We start from the raw sequence: 24428 nt of genomic DNA, 5'->3' as shown, positions 1-24428 counted from the left end.
ATGAAACAAGGCTAGGGATGAGAATACTTTCTAGACTATATAGTAGATATAAGAGGAAATACGATTGAGGATTCGATGAGACTAGACATATCTTTACCTCCTGCCCCTGCGTTTGAGTTCGTTGAGCAGGGTGACAACCTGACGGGCCCCGGTGCAGCCCAGAGGGTGACCCAGGGCGATGGCACCTCCGTTCGGGTTCACCTTCTCCATGGCGATCCCCAGCTTCTCCACGCAATACACAGCCTGGGACACGCATAGTAAAAACAGTCAAAAGTTTTGACACACATACTCATTCAAGGATTTATCTTTTTTTCTACATTGTACATTGGCCTGAAGACAGGAACAAGTCCCGCTATGACCTCCGCAGAGTCATCAAACGAGCAAAAGGACAATATGGGAATAAAGTGGAATCATATTACACAGGCTCTGATGCTCACCACGTGGCAGGGGGCTACAGTGCATTATGGATTACAGAGGAAGACCCAGCCGTGATCAGCCCAACGATGCCTCGCTACCTGACCAACTCAATGCATTTTATGGACGTTTTGACAAGAAACATATTGAGCCGGTTGTGAGAGCCCTGGGTGACCTCGCTCTCTGAGGCCGACGTGAGAAGTGTCTTTAATCAGGTCAACACCCTCATAACAGCTGGCATTCATATTCACGGTAATGTCCAATCTCTCCTTGTCCCAGTCTGTAATGTCCAATCTCTCCTTGTCCCAGTCTGTAATGTCCAATCTCTCCTTGTCCCAGTCTGTAATGTCCAATCTCTCCTTGTCCCAGTCTGTAATGTCCAATCTCTCCTTGTCCCAGTCTGTAATCCCCAATCTCTCCTTGTCCCAGTCTGTAATCCCCAATCTCTCCTTATCCCAGTCTGTAATGTCCAATCTCTCCTTGTCCCAGTCTGTAATGTCCAATCTCTCCTTGTCCCAGTCTGTAATCCCCAATCTCTCCTTATCCCAGTCTGTAATCCCCAATCTCTCCTTATCCCAGTCTGTAATCCCCAATCTCTCTGTATCCCAGTCTGTAATCCCCACGTTTTAGGATGACCACAATCATCCCTGTTCCTAAGAACTCTGAGGCTTCACAGCCACAATGACTACCACCCTGTAGCCCTCACAGCCACAAACCACCCCGTAGCCCTCACAGCCACAAACCACCCCGTAGCCCTCACAGCCACAAGACCCACCCTGTAGCCCTCACAGCCACAATGACTACCACCCTGTAGCCCTCACAGCCACAAACCACCCTGTAGCCCTCACAGCCACAATGACTACCACCCTGTAGCCCTCACAGCCACAATGACTACCACCCTGTAGCCCTCACAGCCACAATGACTACCACCCCGTAGCCCTCACAGCCACAAACCACCCCGTAGCCCTCACAGCCACAATGACTACCACCCCGTAGCCCTCACAGCCACAAACCACCCTGTAGCCCTCACAGCCACAAACCACCCTGTAGCCCTCACAGCCACAATGACTACCACCCTGTAGCCCTCACAGCCACAATGACTACCACCCTGTAGCCCTCACAGCCACAAACCACCCCGTAGCCCTCACAGCCACAAACCACCCCGTAGCCCTCACAGCCACAAACCACCCTGTAGCCCTCACAGCCACAATGACTACCACCCTGTAGCCCTCACAGCCACAAACCACCCCGTAGCCCTCACAGCCACAATGACTACCACCCTGTAGCCCTCACAGCCACAATGACTACCACCCTGTAGCCCTCACAGCCACAATGACTACCACCCTGTAGCCCTCACAGCCACAAACTACCCTGTAGCCCTCACAGCCACAAACTACCCTGTAGCCCTCACAGCCACAAACCACCCTGTAGCCCTCACAGCCACAAACCACCCTGTAGCCCTCACAGCCACAATGACTACCACCCATAGCCCTCACAGCCACAATGACTACCACCCATAGCCCTCACAGCCACAAACCACCCTGTAGCCCTCACAGCCACAATGACTACCACCCATAGCCCTCACAGCCACAATGACTACCACCCCGTAGCCCTCACAGCCACAAACCACCCTGTAGCCCTCACAGCCACAATGACACATCAACTCCATCATCTCAGACATCCTAGACCCACTCCAATTTGCATACCGCCCCAACAGATCCATAGATGACGCAATCTCATTTGCTCTCCACACTGCCCTTTCACACCTAGATAAGAGGAACACCTATGTGAGAATGCTATTCATTGACTACAGCTCAGTGTTCAACAGCATTGTCCCCTCCAAACTCGTCACCAAGCTTAAGACTCTGGGTCTGAACACCTCCCTCTGCAACTGGATCCTGGACTTTCTGGAGGCCGACCCCGGTCGGTGAGGGTAGGTAACATCACCACCATGCTGACCCTCAACACAGGGGCCCCACAGGGGTGTGTGTTTAGTCCCCTCCTGTACTTCCTGTTCAACCTTGACTGCATGGCCACGCCCCAATACCATTATGAACTTCGCTGACGTCACGACGGTGGTAGACCTGATCACCGGCGACGATGAGTCAGCCTACAGGGAGGAGGTCAGTGACCTGGTGGTAGACCTGATCACCGGCGATGATGAGTCAGCCTACAGGGAGGAGGTCAGTGACCTGGTGGTAGACCTGATCACCGGCGACGATGAGTCAGCCTACAGGGAGGAGGTCAGTGACCTGGTGGTAAACCTGATCACCGGCGACGATGAGTCAGCCTACAGGGAGGAGGTCAGTGACCTGGTGGTAGACCTGATCACCGGCGACGATGAGTCAGCCTACAGGGAGGAGGTCAGTGACCTGGTGGTAGACCTGATCACCGGCGACGATGAGTCAGCCTACAGGGAGGAGGTCAGTGACCTGGTGGTAGACCTGATCACCGGCGACGATGAGTCAGCCTACAGGGAGGAGGTCAGTGACCTGGTGGTAGACCTGATCACCGGCGACGATGAGTCAGCCTACAGGGAGGAGGTCAGTGACCTGGTGGTAGACCTGATCACCGGCGACGATGAGTCAGCCTACAGGGAGGAGGTCAGTGACCTGGTGGTAGACCTGATCACCGGCGACGATGAGTCAGCCTACAGGGAGGAGGTCAGTGACCTGGCAGTGTGGTGCCGGAGCAACAGCCTCTCCCTTAACGCCAGCAAGACCAAGAACCTGATCGTGGACTACAGGAAACGGAGAGGCGAGCACGCCCCCTTCTACATCAACGGGGCCGCAGTGGAGCAGGAAGACAGCTTCAAGTTCCTCTGTGTCCAAATCACTAAAGACTTAAAATGGTCCAAACACGCACGCAGTCGAGAAGGAGCAACAGGGTCTCTTCCGCTCAGGAGGTGAAAAAGGTTGGCATGGGCCCTCAAATTCTGAAAAGGTTCTCCAGCTGTACTATTGAGAACATATTGTCTGGCTGCATCACTGCTTGGTGTGGCAATAGCACCGGCCTCGATCGCATGACGCTACAGAGGGTTGTGAGGACAGTCCAGTATATTACTGGGGCCGAGCTCCCTGCCATCCAGGACCTTTATATCAGGCGGTGTGAAAAGAAGGCCCGAAAAATCGTCAAAGACCATAACCACCCAAGCCATAGACTATTTTCTCTGCTGCCCACGGCGAGAGGTACCGGTGTAGTCTGACTGCTGCCCACGGCGAGAGGTACCGGTGTAGTCTGACTGGTGCCGCACGGCGAGAGGTACCGGTGTAGTCTGACTGGTGCCCACGGCGAGAGGTACCGGTGTAGTCTGACTGGTGCCCACGGCGAGAGGTACCGGTGTAGTCTGACTGGTGCCGCACGGCGAGAGGTACCGGTGTAGTCTGACTGGTGCCCACGGCGAGAGGTAACGGTGTAGTCTGACTGGTGCCCACGGCGAGAGGTACCGGTGTAGTCTGACTGGTGCCCACGGCGAGAGGTACCGGTGTAGTCTGACTGGTGCCCACGGCGAGAGGTACCGGTGTAGTCTGACTGGTGCCGCACGGCGAGAGGTACCGGTGTAGTCTGACTGGTGCCCACGGCGAGAGGTAACGGTGTAGTCTGACTGGTGCCCACGGCGAGAGGTACCGGTGTAGTCTGACTGGTGCCCACGGCGAGAGGTACCGGTGTAGTCTGACTGGTGCCCACGGCGAGAGGTACCGGTGTAGTCTGACTGGTGCCCACGGCGAGAGGTGCGTTTTTCTGGATTTTGTTGTTGTTATTCTGTCTCTCACTGTTCAAATAAACCATTAAAATTATAGACTGATCATTTCTTTGTCAGTGGGCAAACGTACAAAATCAGCAGGGGATCAAATACTTTTCCCCCTCACTGTATCTACCTCCATCACTCCAGTATCCCTGTCCCCTTCCCCCTATACATATCTACCTCCATCACTCCAGTATCCCTGTCTCCTTCCCCCTATACATATCTACCTCCATCACTCCAGTATCCCTGTCCCCTTCCCCCTATACATATCTACCTCCATCACTCCAGTATCCCTGTACATTGTTAATATGGTACTGGAACTGACTTTTTAAATAATTTCCTATTTATAGTATGCTTACTTATTGTGTATTTCATATTATTTTGTGTTTTTTTCCTAGTAATACATTGTTATTGATTATTGATTGTTGGGTTTTGAGTTTGCAAGAAAGGCATTTCACTTGTGCATGTGACATTAAAACCATCACACTAGGTCTTTGGTTTTCACCAGACATAAATGGGACCCATGTCGTCCAAAAAGTTAGACTTTTGACTCATCTGTCCATAGAACGTTCTTCCAAGAGTCTTGATGATCATCCAGGTGTGTTTTGGTAAACTTGAGTCAACTTTCTGAACGAGATGGGTCCCATTATGTCTGGCGAAAACCAACCACCGCATTCCACATACCAATGGATTAAATAAAAATGTAAAATCCTCCTTACTCCATTTGCACACACTATTCGGCGCCGACAGAGATGGCCGCCTCGCTCACGTTCTCAGGAAACTATGCAGTATTTTGTTTTTTTAATGTATTATCTCTTACATTGTTACCCCAAGAAATCTTAACTTTGATTACATATACAGTCAGGAGGAACTATTGGATATAAGAGCAACGTCAACTTACTAACATTACGACCAGGAATACTACTTTCCCGAAGCAGATCCTCTGTTTGGCCCACCACCCAGGACAATGGATCGGATCCCAGCCGGCGAGCCAAAACAACGGCGCAACAGGAGAGGCAGAAGAAGCGGTCTTCTGGTCAGGCTCCGTAGACGGGCACATTGCGCACCGCTCCCGAGTTTACTACTCACCAACGTCCAGTCTCTTGACGACAAGGTAGACAAAATCCGAGCAAGGGTTGCCTTCCAGAGAGACATCAGAGATTGTAACATTCTTTGTTTCACGGAAACATGGCTCACTCAGGATACACTATCTGAGTCGGTACAGCCACCTGGTTTCTTCACGCATCGCGCTGACAGAAACAAACATCTCTCTGGTTAGAAGAAGGGTGGGGGTGGATGCCTTATGATTAACGAGTCGTGGTGTGATCATAACAACATACAGGAACTCAAGTCCTTTTGTTCACCTGACCTAGAATTCCTCTATCAAATGTCGACCGCATTATCTACCTAGAGAATTCTCTTCGATTATAATCACAGTCATGTATATTCCCCCCAAGCAGACACATCGATGGCCCTGAAAGAATTTCATTGGACTCTGTAAACTGGAAACCACATATCCTGAGGCTGCATTCATCGTAGCGGGGGATTTTAACAAGGCTAATCTGAAAACAAGACTCCCTAAATTTTATCAGTATATCAAATGCGTTACCCGGGTGGAAAAATCCTGGACCATTGTTACTCTAACTTCCGCGACGCCTACAAAGCCCTGCCCCGCCCTCCTATCGGAAAATCTGACCACGACTCCATTTTGTTGCTCCCAGCCTATAGACATAAACTAAAACAGGAAATGCCCATGCTCAGGTCTGTTCAATGCTGGTCCGACCAATTTGATTCCATGCTTCAAGATTGCTTCGATCACGTGGACTGGGATATGTTCCACATAGCGTCGGACAATAACATTGATGAATACGCTGATTCGGTGAGCGAGTTTATTAGCAAGTGCATCGGTGATGGTGTACCCACAGCGTCTATTAAAACCTTCCCCAACCAGAAACCAAGGATTGATTGCAGCATTTGTGCAAAACTGAAAGAGCGAACCACTGCTTTTAATCAGGGCAAGGTGACCGGAAACATGACCGAATACAAACAGTATAGCTATTCCCTCCGCAAGGCAATCAAACAAGCTAAGCGTCAATATAGAGACAAAGTAGAGTCGCAATTCAACGGCTCAGACATGAGAGGTATGTGGCAGGGTCTACAGTCAATCACGGACTACAAAAAGAAAACCAGCCCCGTCGCGGACCACGATGTCCTGCTCCCAGACAAACTAAACAACTTCTTTGCTCGCTTTGAGGTCACTACAGTGCCAACGACACTGTCCGCTACCAAAACCTGCGGGCTCTCCTTCACTGCAGCCAACGTGAGTAAAACATTTAAACGTGTTAACCCTCGCAAGGCTGCAGGCCCAGACGGCATCCCCGGGCGCGTCCTCAGCGCATGAGCAGACCAGCTGGCTTGTGTGTTTACGGACATATTCAATCAATCCTTATCCCAGTCTTCTGTTCCCACATGCTTCAAGTGGGCCACCATTGTTCCAGTTCCCAAGAAAGCTAAGGTAACTGAGCTAAATGACTACCGCCCCGTAGCACTCACCTCCGTCATCATGAAGTGCTTTGAGAGACTAGTCAAGGATCATATCACCTCCACCCTACCTGACACCCTAGACCCACTCCAATTTGCTTACCGCCCCAATAGGTCCACAGACGACGCAATCACACTGCACACTGCCCAAAACCAAAAACAACACCTCACTGATCCTCAACACTGGGGCCCCACAAGGGTGCGTTCTCAGCCCTCTCCTGTACTCCCTGTTCACCCACAACTGCGTGGCCATGCACGCCTACAACTCAATCATCAAGTTTGCAGACGACACAGTGGTAGGCTTGGTTACGAACAACGACGAGACGGCCTACAGGGAGGAGGTGAGGGCCCTCGGAGTGTGGTGTCAGGAAAATAACCTCACACTCAATGTCAACAAAACAAAGAGATGATCGTGGACTTCAGGAAACAGCAGAGGGAGCACCCCCCTATCCACATCGACGGTACAGTAGTGGAGAGTTTTAAGTTCCTCGGCGTACACATCACGTACAAACTGAAATGGTCCACCCACACAGACAGTGTGGTGAAGAAGGCGCAACATCGCCTCTTCAACCTCAGGAGGATGAAGAAATTTGGCTTGTCAACAAAAACTTTTACAGATGCACAATCGAGAGCATCCTGTCGGGCTGTATCACCGCCTGGTACGGCAGCTGCTCCGCCCACAACCGTAAGGCTCTCCGGAGGGTAGTGAGGTCTGCACAACGCATCACCGGGGGCAAACTACCTGCCCTCCAGGACACCTACACCACCCGATGTCACAGGAAGGCCTAAAAGATCATCAAGGACAACAACCACCCGAGCCACTGCCTGTTCACCCCGCTATCATCCAGAAGGCGAGGTCAGTACAGGTGCATCAAAGCTGGGACCGAGAGACTGAAAAACAGCTTCTATCTCCAGGCCATCAGACTGATAAACAGCCATCACTAACAGAGTGGCTGCTGCCTACATGCCGACTCATTTCTAGCCACTTTAATAATTATGAATTTGATGTAATAAATGTATCACTAGTCACATTAAACAATGCCACTTTATATAATGTTTACATACATTACTCATCCCATATGTATATACTGTACTCTATACCATCTACTGCATCTTGCCTATGCCGTTCGGCCATCGCTCATCCATATATATTTTTATGTACATATTCTTATGCATTCCTTTACACTTGTATATAAGGTAGTTGTTGTGGAATTGCTAGATATTACTGCACGGTCAGAACTAGAAGCACAAGCATTTCGCTACACTTGCATTAACACCTGCTAACCATGTGTATGTGACAAATTTGATATATATAGATTTTTGTATTGCGTTATTGACTGTGCTTTTGTTTAACTCTGGGTTGTTGTTTTTGTCACACTGCTTTGCTTTATCTTGGCCAGGTCGCAGTTGTAAATGAGAACTTGTTCTCAACTGGCCTACCTGGTTAAATAAAGGTGAAATAAAACAATTTTAAATAAACCTTTGTTGGCATAATTGATCTCTTTCAGGCAGAGAGTACACCTGGCATACCCCTTTATAGCCATTGTATTGAAGAAGTGAGAAAGAGAAAGTGTGTGGTGTTCCTTTCACCTCTATAGAGGCGTTTAAGCCAGGCCCAGCTACACTGGTTTAACAAGCAACGCCTCATTCTCACCTCATTCTCTCATTCTGAAAATGAACCACATACTGTAGAGGGAAAACATCAGTTCACATGTTGTCACGTCCTGACCAGTAATAACATTATTTGCTATTGTAGTTTGGTCAGGACGTGGCAGAGGGTATTTAGTTTATGTGTGTCAGGGGTGATGGTTTATGTAGTGGGGTGTTTGATTTATGATTTCCGGGTTTTTTGGTCACTTATATATGTTAGTTTATTTCTATGTCCTTTCTAGTTAGTCTGTTTCTATGTGTAGTTAATTGGGGTGTGGACTCTCAATTGAAGGGTTGTCTAGTTGCCTTTGATTGAGAGTCCTATATATTAGGGTGTGTTTGTGATTTGTGGGAGGTTGTTTCTTGTTTTGCCTGACAAGACTGTTGTTGTTGTTCGTGCGTTCTTCGTTTTGTTGTTCTCTTTGGTTTAAAATAAAATATCAAGATGAGCATCCACATTCCCTGCTGCGTTTTGGTCCTCTATTCCCGACGACGACCGTGACACATGTAGTGGTTAGTTCTTTACCTAGTTAACATTTCACACAGATCGCCAGGATCCAGTAAGCAAAACTAATGCATTATAACTTGATCAGATCTACACAAATCACGTAGGTCACCTATTTTGGATTAAAAACACAGAATTTCGCCTAAAAAGGTTACTAGTTTGCATCCCTGATTAATGGATATATCCAAAGAAATGGCAATAGAAACAAAGGTAAAACAAAGTAGTTTGCAGTTATTTCAGCTGCTGGATGTGATTGTGTGTTAGTTTTAGTTGGCTAGCAAAGGATAAGTAACGTTAGTCTTAACCTAGCTATCCTCTATAATTATCTTATTGACTTGACAATCAGCTGGCTTTTGCCTATTTATAAATGATTTAATAAATCATAATTTATTGTTGAAGTTCTTGTCTCTCGGGGTGGCAGGTAGCCTTGTGGTTAGAGCGTTGGGCCAGAAACCGAAAGGTTGCTGGATCAAATCACCGAGCTGACAAGGTAAAGATCTGTCGTTCTGCCCGAGCAAGGCAGTTAACCCACTGTTCCCCGGGTGCCGAAGACGTGGATGTCGATTAAGGCAGCCCCCCCACACCTCTCTGATTCAGAGGTTGGGTTAAATGCATTCAGTTGTACAACTGACCTTTACAAGGTTGTTTTTACAGTTGAAACTTGTTTTAAATGCAAAGAAAACACATTATGATTTTTTTATAGGTCCAAAAAGTTGGTTGAATATACCCTTGCACTTACGAGCTTAGATGGCTCTCGAATTAATCACATCTCTGCATATAAATACTTAGGGATATGGCTGGGTGATAAACTGTCTTTTAAAATGCATGTTGACAAACTTTGTAACCGGTAAAGATCAAGCTAGGCTTCCTCTATAGAAACAGGACACGTTTGTCCTCTACAAATTGAAGACAAATTGTGCAAGCTACTTTTATGTCTGTTATAGATTATGGGGATATTATTTACATGCATGCTACAGCATCAACGCTTAAATTGGCTGGATGCTACTTATCATTGCTCATTTAGGTTTATTATGGGTGCGAGCTACAGAACTCACCACTGTGTTTTATATCAACACGTGGGTTTCGACTTCGCTGTCCGTGAGACGAGAACAACATGTTTGTCTATAAAGCACTTCTGAATAAGCTACCTTCTTATCATCACTTATCAACATTATAATTCATAAAACCAGATCTCAAGCATGGATTACACTTGAGGTCCCTGAGATCTCCAAAGAGTTGGGTATGGCTGCCTTTTCCTGTTCCTGTTCTCCTCAACATGCATCTTGCCTATGGATTAGCCTGTTGACCAAACTTAAACTTCAGACTCTTGTCCCCCATTTGAAACATTTATTGGAGAATTTCTATTTTTGCATTGCTTGTAACCGCTTTGGGTAATGTAAGTTCTTGTCCTGTTAGGTGAATAACCTACAGTTGAAGTCAGTAGTTTACATACACCTTAGCCAAATACATTTAAACTCAGTTTTTCACAATTCCTGACATTTAATCCTAGTAAAAATTCCCTGTCTTAGGTCAGTTAGGATCACCACTTTATTTTAAGAATGTGAAATGTCAGAATAATAGTAGAGAGAATGATTTATTTCAGCTTTTATTTCATCACATTCCCAGTGGGTCAGAAGTGTACATACACTCAATTAGTATTTGGTAGCATTGCCTTTAAATTGTTTAACTTGGGTCAAACATTTTGGGTAGCCTTCCACAAGCTTCCCACAATAAGTTGGGTGAATTTTGGCCCATTCCTCCTGACAGAGCTGGTGTAACTGAGTCAGGTTTGTAGGCCTCTTTGCTCGCACACGCTTTTTCAGTTCTGCCCACACATTTTCTAAAGGATTGAGGTCAGGGCTTTGTGATGGCCACTCCAATACCTTGACTTTGTTGTCCTTAAGCCATTTTGCCACAACTTTGGAAGTATGCTTGGGGTCCTTGTCCATTTGGAAGACCCATTTGCGACCAAGCTTTAACTTCCTGACTGATGTTTTGAGATGTTGCTTCAATATATCCACATAATTTTCCGTCCCTCATGATGCCATCTATTTTGTGAAGTGCACCAGTCCCTCCTGCAGCAAAGCACCCCCACAACATGATGCTGCCACCGCCTGTGCTTCACGGTTGGGATGGTGTTCTTCGGCTTGCAAGCCTCCCCCTTTTTCCTCCAAACATTACAATGGTCATTATTGCCAAACAGTTCTATTTTTGTTTCATCAGACCGGAGGACATTTCTCCAAAAAGTACGATCTTTGTCCCCATGTGCAGTTGCAAACCGTAGTCTGGCTTTTTTATGGCGGTTTTGGAGCAGTGGCTTCTTCCTTGCTGAGCGGCCTTTCAGGTTATGTCGATATAGGACTCGTTTTACTGTGGATATAGATACTTTTGAACCTGTTTCCTCCAGCATCTTCACAAGGTCCTTTCCTGATGTTCTGGGATTGATTTCCACTTTTCACACCAAAGTACGTTCATCTCTAGGAGACAGAATGCATCTCCTTCCTGAGCGGTATGACGGCTGCGTGGTCCCATGGTGTTTATACTTGCGTACTATTGTTTGTACAGATGAACGTGGTACCTTCAGGCGTTTGAAAATTGCTCCCAAGGATGAAGCAGACTTGAGGTCTACAATTTTCTTTCTGAGGTCTTGGCTGATTTCTTTTGATTTTCCCATGATGTCAAGCAAAGAGGCACTGAGTTTTAAGGTAGGCCTTGAAATACATCCACAGGTACACCTCCAAATTAGCCAATCAGAAGCTTCTAAAGCCATGACATCATTTTCTGGAATTTTCCAAGCTGTTTAAAGGCACAGTCAACTTAGTGTATGTAAACTTCTGGCCCACTGGAATTGTGATGCAGTGAATTATAAGTGAAATAATCTGTCGATAAAGAATTGTTGGAAAAATGACTTGTGTCATGCACAAAGTAGATGTCCAAACCGACTTGCCAAAACTATAGTTTGTTAACATGAAATTTGTGGAGTGGTTGAAAAACGAGTTTTAATGAGTACAACCTAAGTGCATGTAAACTTCCGACTTCAACTGCATGTGTAAATGTAACAATATGCTGTTGTATTTTTTTGTGTTATCTGTGATCATTTTGTTTTGTTTGTCTTGTGCAATTTCTTAATCATTGTACCTAAACTGTATGTGTAAACATGTAAACATATGCAGGGCCCAGCTGTAAAAGAGACCTTGGTCTCAGTCTGCGTTCCTTGTTGAAATAAAGGTATAGTTATTTAACGAGGCAAGTCAGTTAAGAACAAATTCTTATTTACAACGACGGACTACCGGGGGAACAGTGAGTTAACTGCCTTGTTCAGGGGCAGAACGACAGAACGATAATTATAACAGGTATCCCCCTTTCCTTTCATCATCATCGAACCTCAGCTAGGTAGCTAAATGCCAATGATTTGTTTAGCATAGCAACGCGGAATGAATAGAACGAACGACTGGATCAAAACATGAGAATAGAATTAGAGATCAGCCTGTTGCTTAGCGACTTCAGAACCAACAACTGGCTTTTGCCCGGACAATATCATCTTGTATAAGGATGAAATCAAAATTATTTACTCATTAAAATGACTTTTTTTTTTTTTTAATAAAAAAAAACATGTAGTTCGTCTTCTTTTAAATAGGTTGAAAACCGTTATTATAAAAGCAATTAAGGCCCTTGAAACTTAGAGAGGAACAAGGCTGTCTGTCTGTGTCCTAAGTACTACAACTCTATACAGAGACTCACCTGGCTGGCGAACGCCTCGTTGATTTCAAACACATCAATATCAGCTACAGTCAGACCTGAGGAGATGACGGATTTCGTTAAAGACCCTTTTAGCAGAACAGATAAATCATAAGGTGTCCGGCGTCCCAGAACCGCTACCCCAGAACCACATGTCATGTGTACGAACATACAGAACACGTCCATGTGGATCCAAACTCTAAAGATCTGGAGTGGTCTGTACTCACCGGCCTGCCTCAGAGCAGCAGGGATGGCATAGGCTGGTCCGATACCCATGACGTCAGGGGGTACTCCCACCACCGCACTGGCCTTCAGCACCCCCAGGACTGGCAGAGACAGGGACTCCACCACGGACCTCCTGCCAACCAGCACCGCTGCTGCACCGTCACTCACCTGGCTGGAGTTACCTGGACCAGGGGAGAGGACCACATCAGCTGGGGCAGAGAGATGGAGTGTGTGTGTGTGTGTGTGTGTGTGTGTGTGTGTGTGTGTGTGTGTGTGTGTGGGGGGGGGGGGATCTCCCCACCTGCGGTGGTGCTGCCGTCAGGTTTGAAAGCCCCTCGGAGTTTGGTCAGCCCAGCCAGCGTGGTACTGGGCCGGATCCCATCGTCCTTGGTTACGGTAACCGTGCGTTCAGAGCCATCCTCGTCAACAAACTTTGTGGTTACTGGGCAAATCTCCTGGTCAAATATCCCCTGCTTCTGAGCCTGGCTGGCCCTGGGAAGAGGCTGACAGTTACAGGCTGTCTGGAAGAACAGGGCACTGAATACATCTCTAGTGCACTACACGGCTCTGGTCAAAAGTAGTGCACTACACGGCTCTGGTCAAAAGTAGTGCACTACAGGGCTCTGGTCAAAAGTTGTGCACTACAGGGGCTCTGGTCAAAAGTAGTGGACTATACGGCCCTGGTCAAAAGTAGTGCACTATAGGGTGCCATTTGGGATGCATGCCATAACTACTGCAGGACAGCGGATAATAGCTCCATGGTAATATAATAACAGAGTGGATAACAGCTCCATGGTAATATAATAACAGAGTGGATAACAGCTCCATGGTAATATAATAACAGAGTGGATAACAGCTCCATGGTAATATAATAACAGAGTGGATAACAGCTCCATGGTAATAACAGAGTGGATAACAGCTCCATGGTAATATAATAACAGAGTGGATAACAGCTCCATGGTAATAACAGAGTGGATAACAGCTCCATGGTAATAACAGAGTGGATAACAGCTCCATGGTAATAACAGAGTGGATAACAGCTCCATGGTAATATAATAACAGAGTGGATAACAGCTCCATGGTAATAACAGAGTGGATAACAGCTCCATGGTAATATAATAACAGAGTGGATAACAGCTCCATGGTAATATAATAACAGAGTGGATAACAGCTCCATGGTAATAACAGAGTGGATAACAGCTCCATGGTAATAACAGAGTGGATAACAGCTCCATGGTAATAACAGAGTGGATAACAGCTCCATGGTAATATAATAACAGAGTGGATAACAGCTCCATGGTAATAACAGAGTGGATAACAGCTCCATGGTAATATAATAACAGAGTGGATAACAGCTCCATGGTAATATAATAACAGAGTGGATAACAGCTCCATGGTAATATAATAACAGAGTGGATAACAGCTCCATGGTAATAACAGAGTGGATAACAGCTCCATGGTAATAACAGAGTGGATAACAGCTCCATGGTAATATAATAACAGAGTGGATAACAGCTCCATGGTAATATAATAACAGAGTGGATAACAGCTCCATGGTAATATAATAACAGAGTGGATAACAGCTCCATGGTAATAACAGAGTGGATAACAGCTCCATGGTAATATAATAACAGAGTGGATAACAGCTCCATGGTAATATAATAACAGAGTGGATAACAGCTCCATGGTAATAACAGAGTGGATAACAGCTCCATGGTAATAACAGAGTGGATAACAGCTCCATGGTAATAACAGAGTGGATAACAGCTCCATGGTAATATAATAACAGAGTGGATAACAGCTCCATGGTAATAACAGAGTGGATAACAGCTCCATGGTAATATAATAACAGAGTGGATAACAGCTCCATGGTAATATAACAGCTCCATGGTAATATAATAACAGAGTGGATAACAGCTCCATGGTAATATAATAACAGAGTGGATAACAGCTCCATGGTAATAACAGAGTGGATAACAGCTCCATGGTAATAACAGAGTGGATAACAGCTCCATGGTAATATAATAACAGAGTGGATAACAGCTCCATGGTAATATAATAACAGAGTGGATAACAGCTCCATGGTAATATAATAACAGAGTGGATAACAGCTCCATGGTAATAACAGAGTGGATAACAGCTCCATGGTAATATAATAACAGAGTGGATAACAGCTCCATGGTAATATAATAACAGAGTGGATAACAGCTCCATGGTAATAACAGAGTGGATAACAGCTCCATGGTAATATAATAACAGAGTGGATAACAGCTCCATGGTAATATAATAACAGAGTGGATAACAGCTCCATGGTAATATAATAACAGAGTGGATAACAGCTCCATGGTAATATAATAACAGAGTGGATAACAGCTCCATGGTAATATAATAACAGAGTGGATAACAGCTCCATGGTAATATAATAACAGAGTGGATAACAGCTCCATGGTAATAACAGAGTGGATAACAGCTCCATGGTAATATAATAACAGAGTGGATAACAGCTCCATGGTAATATAATAACAGAGTGGATAACAGCTCCATGGTAATAACAGAGTGGATAACAGCTCCATGGTAATAACAGAGTGGATAACAGCTCCATGGTAATATAATAACAGAGTGGATAACAGCTCCATGGTAATATAATAACAGAGTGGATAACAGCTCCATGGTAATAACAGAGTGGATAACAGCTCCATGGTAATAACAGAGTGGATAACAGCTCCATGGTAATATAATAACAGAGTGGATAACAGCTCCATGGTAATAACAGAGTGGATAACAGCTCCATGGTAATATAATAACAGAGTGGATAACAGCTCCATGGTAATATAATAACAGAGTGGATAACAGCTCCATGGTAATATAATAACAGAGTGGATAACAGCTCCATGGTAATATAATAACAGAGTGGATAACAGCTCCATGGTAATATAATAACAGAGTGGATAACAGCTCCATGGTAATAACAGAGTGGATAACAGCTCCATGGTAATATAATAACAGAGTGGATAACAGCTCCATGGTAATATAATAACAGAGTGGATAACAGCTCCATGGTAATAACAGAGTGGATAACAGCTCCATGGTAATAACAGAGTGGATAACAGCTCCATGGTAATATAATAACAGAGTGGATAACAGCTCCATGGTAATAACAGAGTGGATAACAGCTCCATGGTAATATAATAACAGAGTGGATAACAGCTCCATGGTAATAACAGAGTGGATAACAGCTCCATGGTAATAACAGAGTGGATAACAGCTCCATGGTAATATAATAACAGAGTGGATAACAGCTCCATGGTAATATAATAACAGAGTGGATAACAGCTCCATGGTAATATAATAACAGAGTGGATAACAGCTCCATGGTAATATAATAACAGAGTGGATAACAGCTCCATGGTAATATAATAACAGAGTGGATAACAGCTCCATGGTAATAACAGAGTGGATAACAGCTCCATGGTAATATAATAACAGAGTGGATAACAGCTCCATGGTAATAACAGAGTGGATAACAGCTCCATGGTAATATAATAACAGAGTGGATAACAGCTCCATGGTAATATAATAACAGAGTGGATAACAGCTCCATGGTAATATAATAACAGAGTGGATAACAGCTCCATGGTAATATAATAACAGAGTGGATAACAGCTCCATGGTAATAACAGAGTGGATAACAGCTCCATGGTAATATAATAACAGAGTGGATAACAGCTCCATGGTAATATAATAACAGAGTGGATAACAGCTCCATGGTAATATAATAACAGAGTGGATAACAGCTCCATGGTAATATAATAACAGAGTGGATAACAGCTCCATGGTAATATAATAACAGAGTGGATAACAGCTCCATGGTAATATAATAACAGAGTGGATAACATCTCCATGGTAATATAATAACAGAGTGGATAACAGCTCCATGGTAATAACAGAGTGGATAACAGCTCCATGGTAATATAATAACAGAGTGGATAATAGCTCCATGGTAATATAATAACAGAGTGGATAACAGCTCCATGGTAATATAATAACAGAGCGGATAACAGCTCCATGGTAATATAATAACAGAGTGGATAACAGCTCCATGGTAATAACAGAGTGGATAACAGCTCCATGGTAATATAATAACAGAGTGGATAACAGCTCCATGGTAATATAATAACAGAGTGGATAACAGCTCCATGGTAATATAATAACAGAGTGGATAACAGCTCCATGGTAATATAATAACAGAGTGGATAACAGCTCCATGGTAATAACAGAGTGGATAACAGCTCCATGGTAATATAATAACAGAGTGGATAACAGCTCCATGGTAATATAATAACAGAGTGGATAACAGCTCCATGGTAATATAATAACAGAGTGGATAACAGCTCCATGGTAATATAATAACAGAGTGGATAACAGCTCCATGGTAATATAATAACAGAGTGGATAACAGCTCCATGGTAATAACAGAGTGGATAACAGCTCCATGGTAATATAATAACAGAGTGGATAACAGCTCCATGGTAATATAATAACAGAGTGGATAACAGCTCCATGGTAATATAATAACAGAGTGGATAACAGCTCCATGGTAATATAATAACAGAGTGGATAACAGCTCCATGGTAATAACAGAGTGGATAACAGCTCCATGGTAATAACAGAGTGGATAACAGCTCCATGGTAATATAATAACAGAGTGGATAACAGCTCCATGGTAATATAATAACAGAGTGGATAACAGCTCCATGGTAATAACAGAGTGGATAACAGCTCCATGGTAATATAATAACAGAGTGGATAACAGCTCCATGGTAATATAATAACAGAGTGGATAACAGCTCCATGGTAATAACAGAGTGGATAACAGCTCCATGGTAATATAATAACAGAGTGGATAACAGCTCCATGGTAATAACAGAGTGGATAACAGCTCCATGGTAATATAATAACAGAGTGGATAACAGCTCCATGGTAATATAATAACAGAATTCTCTTACTTCTGCTGAGAGCTGAAGGCGAATGCATCCTGCTTCTCTCTGGAGACACCGAACCGCTCTGCCACATTCTCTGAGGTGATGCTGCAACACACAGGTTACTATATGGCGACCCCACACCACAGCCCGGGCACATTATCAACACAGACAACAACCCTGCAGTCAGTCCCACAGAGAGACGCTCAATTGATATTCACAGTAGTAGTACAATGTGGTACAGAGAGAGCAGCGACCGATCCCAGGCACTACCCCTGTTACTACGGTTACCACTGTGTTCCACTGTGAGACTAATCGGAGTCAGAATAAATGCTGCATGGGGCAAAGGTCAGAAAAACCTTCTGTATGATTAACTGCTGCTAATGTACTGTGTTCAGGGGAATAACACACCGAGCTAGCATTAAACTGTTCAGAGGAACACTGAGCTAGCATTAAACTGTTCAGAGGAACACTGAGCTAGCATTAAACTGTTCAGAGGAACACTGAGCTAGCATTAAACTTGCAATACCCAACATACATTTCAAATTCTCTGTGAAACTTTCTAATCAGCCTTTGTCAACGACATTGCCGCTAGATTTGTAGATGCAAATCATATAGCCTAGCCATAATTCACATAGCACTATATAGCCTAGCCATAATTCATATAGCATCATATAGCCTAGCCATAATTCACATAGCATCATATAGCCTAGCCCTAATTCACATAGCACCATATAGCCTAGCCATAATTCATATAGCATCATATAGCCTAGCCATAATTCATATAGCATCATATAGCCTAGCCATAATTCATATAGCACTATATAGCCTAGCCATAATTAATATAGCATCATATAGCCTAGCCATAATTCATATAGCATCATATAGCCTAGCCATAATTCATATAGCATCATATAGCCTAGCCATAATTCATATAGCACTATATAGCCTAGCCATAATTCATATAGCACTATATAGCCTAGCCATAATTCACATAGCATCATATAGCCTAGCCATAATTCATATAGCATCATATAGCCTAGCCATAATTCATATAGCATCATATAGCCTAGCCATAATTCATATAGCATCATATAGCCTAGCCATAATTCATATAAATGGTTATGCACAACCTTACCCCATAGGTATGACACAGTCTCTAGCCTTCTCGAAGTCCATAAGTCTAGAGCTCACATCGCCTGGTTCCCCAGCGTCACGCAGCGACATGCTCTCTACTCTGGAGACAAGACAAAATAACAGCAGCCATTTAGGAACCTGGACTGGGTCGGCAGGTTAAAGGTTCAACTTCTATACTGTTCAGGAACCTGGACTGGGTCAGCAGGTTATAGGTTCAACTTCTATACTGTTCAGGAACCTGGACTGGGTCAGCAGGTTAAAGGTTCAACTTCTACACTGTTCAGGAACCTGGACTGGGTCAGCAGGTTAAAGGTTCAACTTCTATACTGTTCAGGAACCTGGACTGGGTCAGCAGGTTAAAGGTTCAACTTCTACACTGTTCAGGAACCTGGACTTTATATTAATAGTGAAACATGATCCATTCTTAAAGGCATACAAGGTTAAAACAGGAGACAATACTAACCCACAGGCCAGACCCATATCATACGACCCACTCCTGATGGCTCCTGGAACATAGAGAGAACACATGTTAACCTAACCAACTCTACCATGGTGGTGTGGCAGTTCCTAAAGGTGGAGCCACACATGAGGGCTAAAGAGTTCATCTAGTTACATAGTACAGTGTTAGTGTGTAGGCCTATGTGGGATTATTACCTGCGATGTTAAACAGAGCCTGTAGACCAGAGGAACACATCCTGTTGACGGTGTAGACAGGGACAGTCTCTGGGAACTCACTAGGAAATAAATACATTCCTGGTTAAAACCATTCAGTGCCATTCTATTTACCTGTTGGTCATATCTAACAGTATGGCAGACTCACCTGAGGAAGTGAGCCACTCTGGCCATGAGAGCACCAGCTCCAGGCTGCAGAACATTACCTAGAGGGCAGAAAAACATTCCTGCTAAAGTATACATTAAACATGACTTACAAACCCTTATCATAGGGGTCTTCTATGGAGGTAGGTAGCCTCTGACTACTCACCCACACAGATGTCTCCTAGTCTCTCAGGTGACAATCCCACATCTACCAGGACCGCTGTCATCACGCAACTCAACAGCTCGTCTGGAGTGGTGTCCTGACAGACAGACAGAACGTTGAGTTACACATGGGTCATCCCACCTCACAAAGGAGAAGAGGATTTGACACCCACCATCTCAGATTGTTCTCAAATAGTTTCTGTAGTTAAAAACAGATACGATTAGCATTTCTGAAACATTATTTTGTTGAAAGATTACACTTTGAGAAATTAAACTAATTGATTGCACCCAAATTGTTTATAGGATTCATATAATATTCAATAACTATATAGTAGCTAAAGTCTGATTTGGACCAAATCCCTTAACAATGATTAAAACACGGTCAGAAGCCACCAATGGACCCTCCAAACCCCACATTAACCCCAACAGCCAGTACAGTGTCAGCTCTCCATGTTTGACCGGTCCATAAAGCTGGGACGTGGAGCATTGTTTGTTCAACATACTGTTTGTATTCTCAGTGAATTTGGTGGTGTGTTTTTTCTTCCTCTTTTCAGATAAATTAGTCATTGAAGTGGTTAGGTTTGTGTCCCATCGCCTTGTGCTGGGGACAATAAAAAGGTCACTCTAAAATGTACCGTTTTGTCACAACACAACGCCACAGATGTCAAGTTGAGGGAGCGTGAAATTGGCATGCTGACCGCAGGTATGTCCACCAGATCTGTTGCCAGAGAATTGCAATGTTCATTTCTCTACCATGAGCCGCATCCAACGTAGTTTTTGAGAATTTGGCAGTACGCCCAACCGGCCTCACAACCACAGTCCACGTGTATGGCGTTGTGTGGGGAGAGCGGTTTACGGATGTCAACAGAGTGCGTCATGGTGGCAGCGGCGTTATGGTATGGGTAGGTATAAACGAACACAATTGCATTTTAACAATGGCAATTTGAATGCACAGAGATACAGTGACGAGATCCTGAGGCCCATTGCCGTTACATTCATCCGCCGCCACCACCTCATGTTTCAGCATGATAATGCACAGCCCCATGTCGCAAGGATCTGTATACAATATCTGGAAGCTGAAAATGTCCAAGTTCTCCAATGGCCTGCATACTCACCAGGCATGCCACCCATTGAGCATGTTTGGGATGCTCTGGATCGACGTGTACGACAGCGTGTTCCAGTTTCCGCAACTTCGCACAGCCATTGAAGAGGAGGGGGACAACATTCCACAGGCCACAATCAACAGCCTGATGGTTACACCAGATACTGACTGGTTTTCTGATCCAAGCCTCTACTTGTTTTTGTATTCCCAGTCATATGAAATCCATAGATTAGTGCCTAACGAATTTACTTCAATTTAAAAATGGTTGAAATTGTTGCATGTTGCGTTTATATTTTTGTTCAGTATAATAAGGCTACAATGTTGTTTGGTTTATTATTTGAACAAATCGCTGAGATTATACAGTGCCTTATTCATATGTCAGACCTGCCAAGTGGATATGTTATCTTGGCAAAGGAGAAATGCCCACTAACAGGGATGTAAACAAATTTGTGCACAACATTTGAGAGAAATAAGCTTTTTGTGCGTCTGGAACATTTCTGGGATCTTTTATTTCAGCTCATGAAACAAACACTTTACATGTTGCGTTTATATTTTGTATTTTTGTTTATGAGTAATAACTACAGATCTACAGATGACGCAATGTCAATCGCACTCCACACTGCCATCTCTCACCTGGACAAGAGGGGAAATAACTACGTGAGAATGATGCTCTACAGCTCAGCGTTCAACAACATTGTCCCCTCCAATCTCATCACCAAGCTTAGGACACTGGGTCTGTACACCACCCTCTGCAACTGGATCCTGTACTTCCTAATGGGCCGACCCCAGGTGGTGAGGGTAGCCAAAAACACCTCTGCCACACTGACCCTCAACACAGGGGCCCCTCAGGGGTGTGTGCTTAGTCCCCTCCTGTACTCCCTGTTCACTGACAACTGCGCGGCCACGCACGACCAATACCGTCATCAAGTTTGCTGACGACACAGCGGTGGTAGGCCTGATCAACAACTCTGATGAGTCAGAGACTTAGCAGTAAGCCCAAGGAGCTGATCGTGGACTACAGGAAAAGGAGGGCCGAACACGCCCCAATCCACATCGACAGTGCTGTAGTGGAGCGGGTCGAGAGCTTCAAGTTCCTTAGCATCCACAACACTAAGGACTTAACGACAGTGCCTCTTCCCCCTCAGAAGGCTGAAAAGATCTGGCATGAGCCCTCGGACCCTCAAAAAAGTTTTACAGTTGCACCAGAAATCATCTTGACTGGCTGATTCACCGTTTGGTATGGCAAAGCGCTACAGAGGGTGGTGCGGACAGCCCAGTACATTACTGGAGCCGAGCTCTCTGCCATCCAAGATCGCTATCAGGCGGTGTCAGAGGAAGGTCCCGAAAAATTGCCAAAGAAAACTGAGGATGGATCAACAACATTGTAGTTACTCCACAATACTAACCTAATTGACAGAGTGAAAAGACAGAATAACAAATATTCCAAAACATGCATCCTGTTTGCAACAAGGCACTAAAGTAATATTGCAAAAAATGGGGCAAAGAAATTAACTTTATGTCCTGAATACGAAGTGTTACGTTTGGGGCAAATTCAACACAACACATCACTGAGTACCACTCTTCATATTTTCAAGCATGGTGGTGGCTGCATCATGTTATGGGTATGCTTGTCATCGGCAAGGACTAGGGAGAAACAGAATGGAGCTAAGCACAGGCAACATCCTAGAATAAAACCTGGATCAGTCTGCTTTCCACCAGACACTGGGACATGAAGCACAGACAACATCCTGGAGGAGAACCTGGTTCTGCTTTCCACCAGACACTGGGACATGAAGCACAGAACAACATCCTAGAGGAGAACCTGGTTCTGCTTTCCACCAGACACTGGGACATGAAGCACAGAACAACATCCTAGAGGAGAACCTGGTTCTGCTTTCCACCAGACACTGGGAGATGAAGCACAGACAACATCCTGGAATAAAACCTGGATCAGTCTACTTTCCACCAGACACTGGGACATGAATTCACCTTTCAGCAGGAGAATAACCTTAAACATAAGGCCAAATCCACACTGGAGTTGCTTCAATCTGATTCTAACATGTATTGACTTAGGGGTTTGAAAACTTATGTAAATGTAATATTTCATTTTCAATACAGATCGCAAAATGTTTTAAAAAACATGTTATCACTGTCATTATAGGGCAGGGATCGCAAACTTTTTTGGCCCACGAACCCATTTTGCTATCTGAAAATTCTGACGAACCCAACCATGTGAAAAAGATTACATAAGTAACAGCCAATGTTTAGTTTATTATTTGGGGCTATGGCAGTCAATTGAAAAACATTCTAACAGTATTTCTGATTGTCTTCTCAACTCACCATCACATATTTTTAAGATGGGGCTATGACAGTCAATTGGGAAAGGGGGGATACCTAGTCAGTTGTACAACTGAATGCCTTCAACTGAAATGCGTCTTCCTCATTTAACCCAACCCCTCTGAATCAGAATAACCAGGGGGGCTGCCTTAATCAACATCCACGTCTTCAGCGCCCAGGGAACAGTGGGTTAACTGCCTTGCTCAGGGGCAGAATGACCGATTTCTACCTTATCAATTGCAAACATAATATATCTTATCTCACCACCACTAATGAGATGGGTGTGGCTTGATGCAGGTCGTCAGAGCTTCTCAAAGTCAGGGGGCGTGGTCGACAGTGAGCACCGCATCTCTGCTGTCACATCCACCCGAGAGCGCCGAATCCACCAGCGACGAGAGCGCCGAATCCACCAGCGACGAGAGCGCCGAATCCACCAGCCGAGAGCGCCGAATCCACCATCGACGAGAGCGCCGAATCCACCAGCGACGAGAGCACCGAATCCACCAGCCGAGAGCACCGAATCCACCAGCCGAGAGCACCGAATCCACCAGCCGAGAGCACCGAATCCACCAGCCGAGAGCACCGAATCCAGCCGACAGCACCGAATCCAGCTAAGAGCACTGAATCCAGATTCACACAGACATGAGCTGGCGAAGGGTAGCCTACCATTCGTTTTATGGTGCTTTTAAGACAACTGGAAACTCTGAAAAATCCAAGGTCAAATCGTTACGTCAGTGATCTTCAGGTCGGAGCTCTAGAAAGAGGCCCAAATTCTCGAGTTGGAATTCCGAGTTGGATGACTGTTCAAAAGATTATTCCCAGTCGGAGCTCGTTTCTTTCCGAGTTCCCAGTTGTTTTGAACTCAGCATTAATGCTCAGAGGTAACGGCAGGGTATTTATTCCCTTTGAGTCAGGAAGCAAAACTCCTTCGTAGTGACCCGTGAATGCGTTGTCTGAAGCATTCGGTCACACGACAGCTCAATCAGCTGTTCAATTTCACTTACCGGCATGTCAACTGGGCCAGGATCACGGTCAAACGGATTGGGAAGAAGTCCCAAAATGCTCTTCCAAGCGTTG

At 44.9% G+C, this 24428-nt stretch overlaps 1 protein-coding gene across 50 annotated transcripts in view; it reads right to left on the bottom strand.

The window, feature by feature from the left end:
* The window catches only part of acaa1 (acetyl-CoA acyltransferase 1), a 30625-nt gene that overhangs the window by 4544 nt on the left and 1653 nt on the right, over nt 1–24428 (bottom strand). For all 50 annotated transcript variants that reach the window (XR_014381730.1, XR_014381750.1, XR_014381753.1 and 47 more), the window contains exons 2-11: nt 19917–20010; nt 19755–19812; nt 19589–19668; nt 19398–19440; nt 18936–19034; nt 17825–17905; nt 13120–13310; nt 12821–13000; nt 12597–12652; nt 98–243 (exon numbers count right to left, since the gene is read on the bottom strand). Coding sequence is in view for 1 of the 50 variants with exons in the window: in XM_082966030.1 (XP_082822156.1) it covers nt 98–243; nt 12597–12652; nt 12821–13000; nt 13120–13310; nt 17825–17905; nt 18936–19034; nt 19398–19440; nt 19589–19668; nt 19755–19812; nt 19917–20010 (1028 nt within the window). In the remaining 49 variants the exon portion in view is untranslated. The remainder of the gene's footprint in view (nt 1–97; nt 244–12596; nt 12653–12820; nt 13001–13119; nt 13311–17824; nt 17906–18935; nt 19035–19397; nt 19441–19588; nt 19669–19754; nt 19813–19916; nt 20011–24428) is intronic.

The sequence above is a fragment of the Salmo salar genome, chromosome 19 (assembly GCF_965601325.2).
Source record: "Salmo salar chromosome 19, fSalSal1, whole genome shotgun sequence".
NCBI classification, from domain to species: Eukaryota; Metazoa; Chordata; class Actinopteri; order Salmoniformes; family Salmonidae; genus Salmo; species Salmo salar.
The sequence above is the reverse complement of the archived record's forward strand: the minus strand, read 5'-3'. Positions and strand labels throughout refer to the sequence as shown.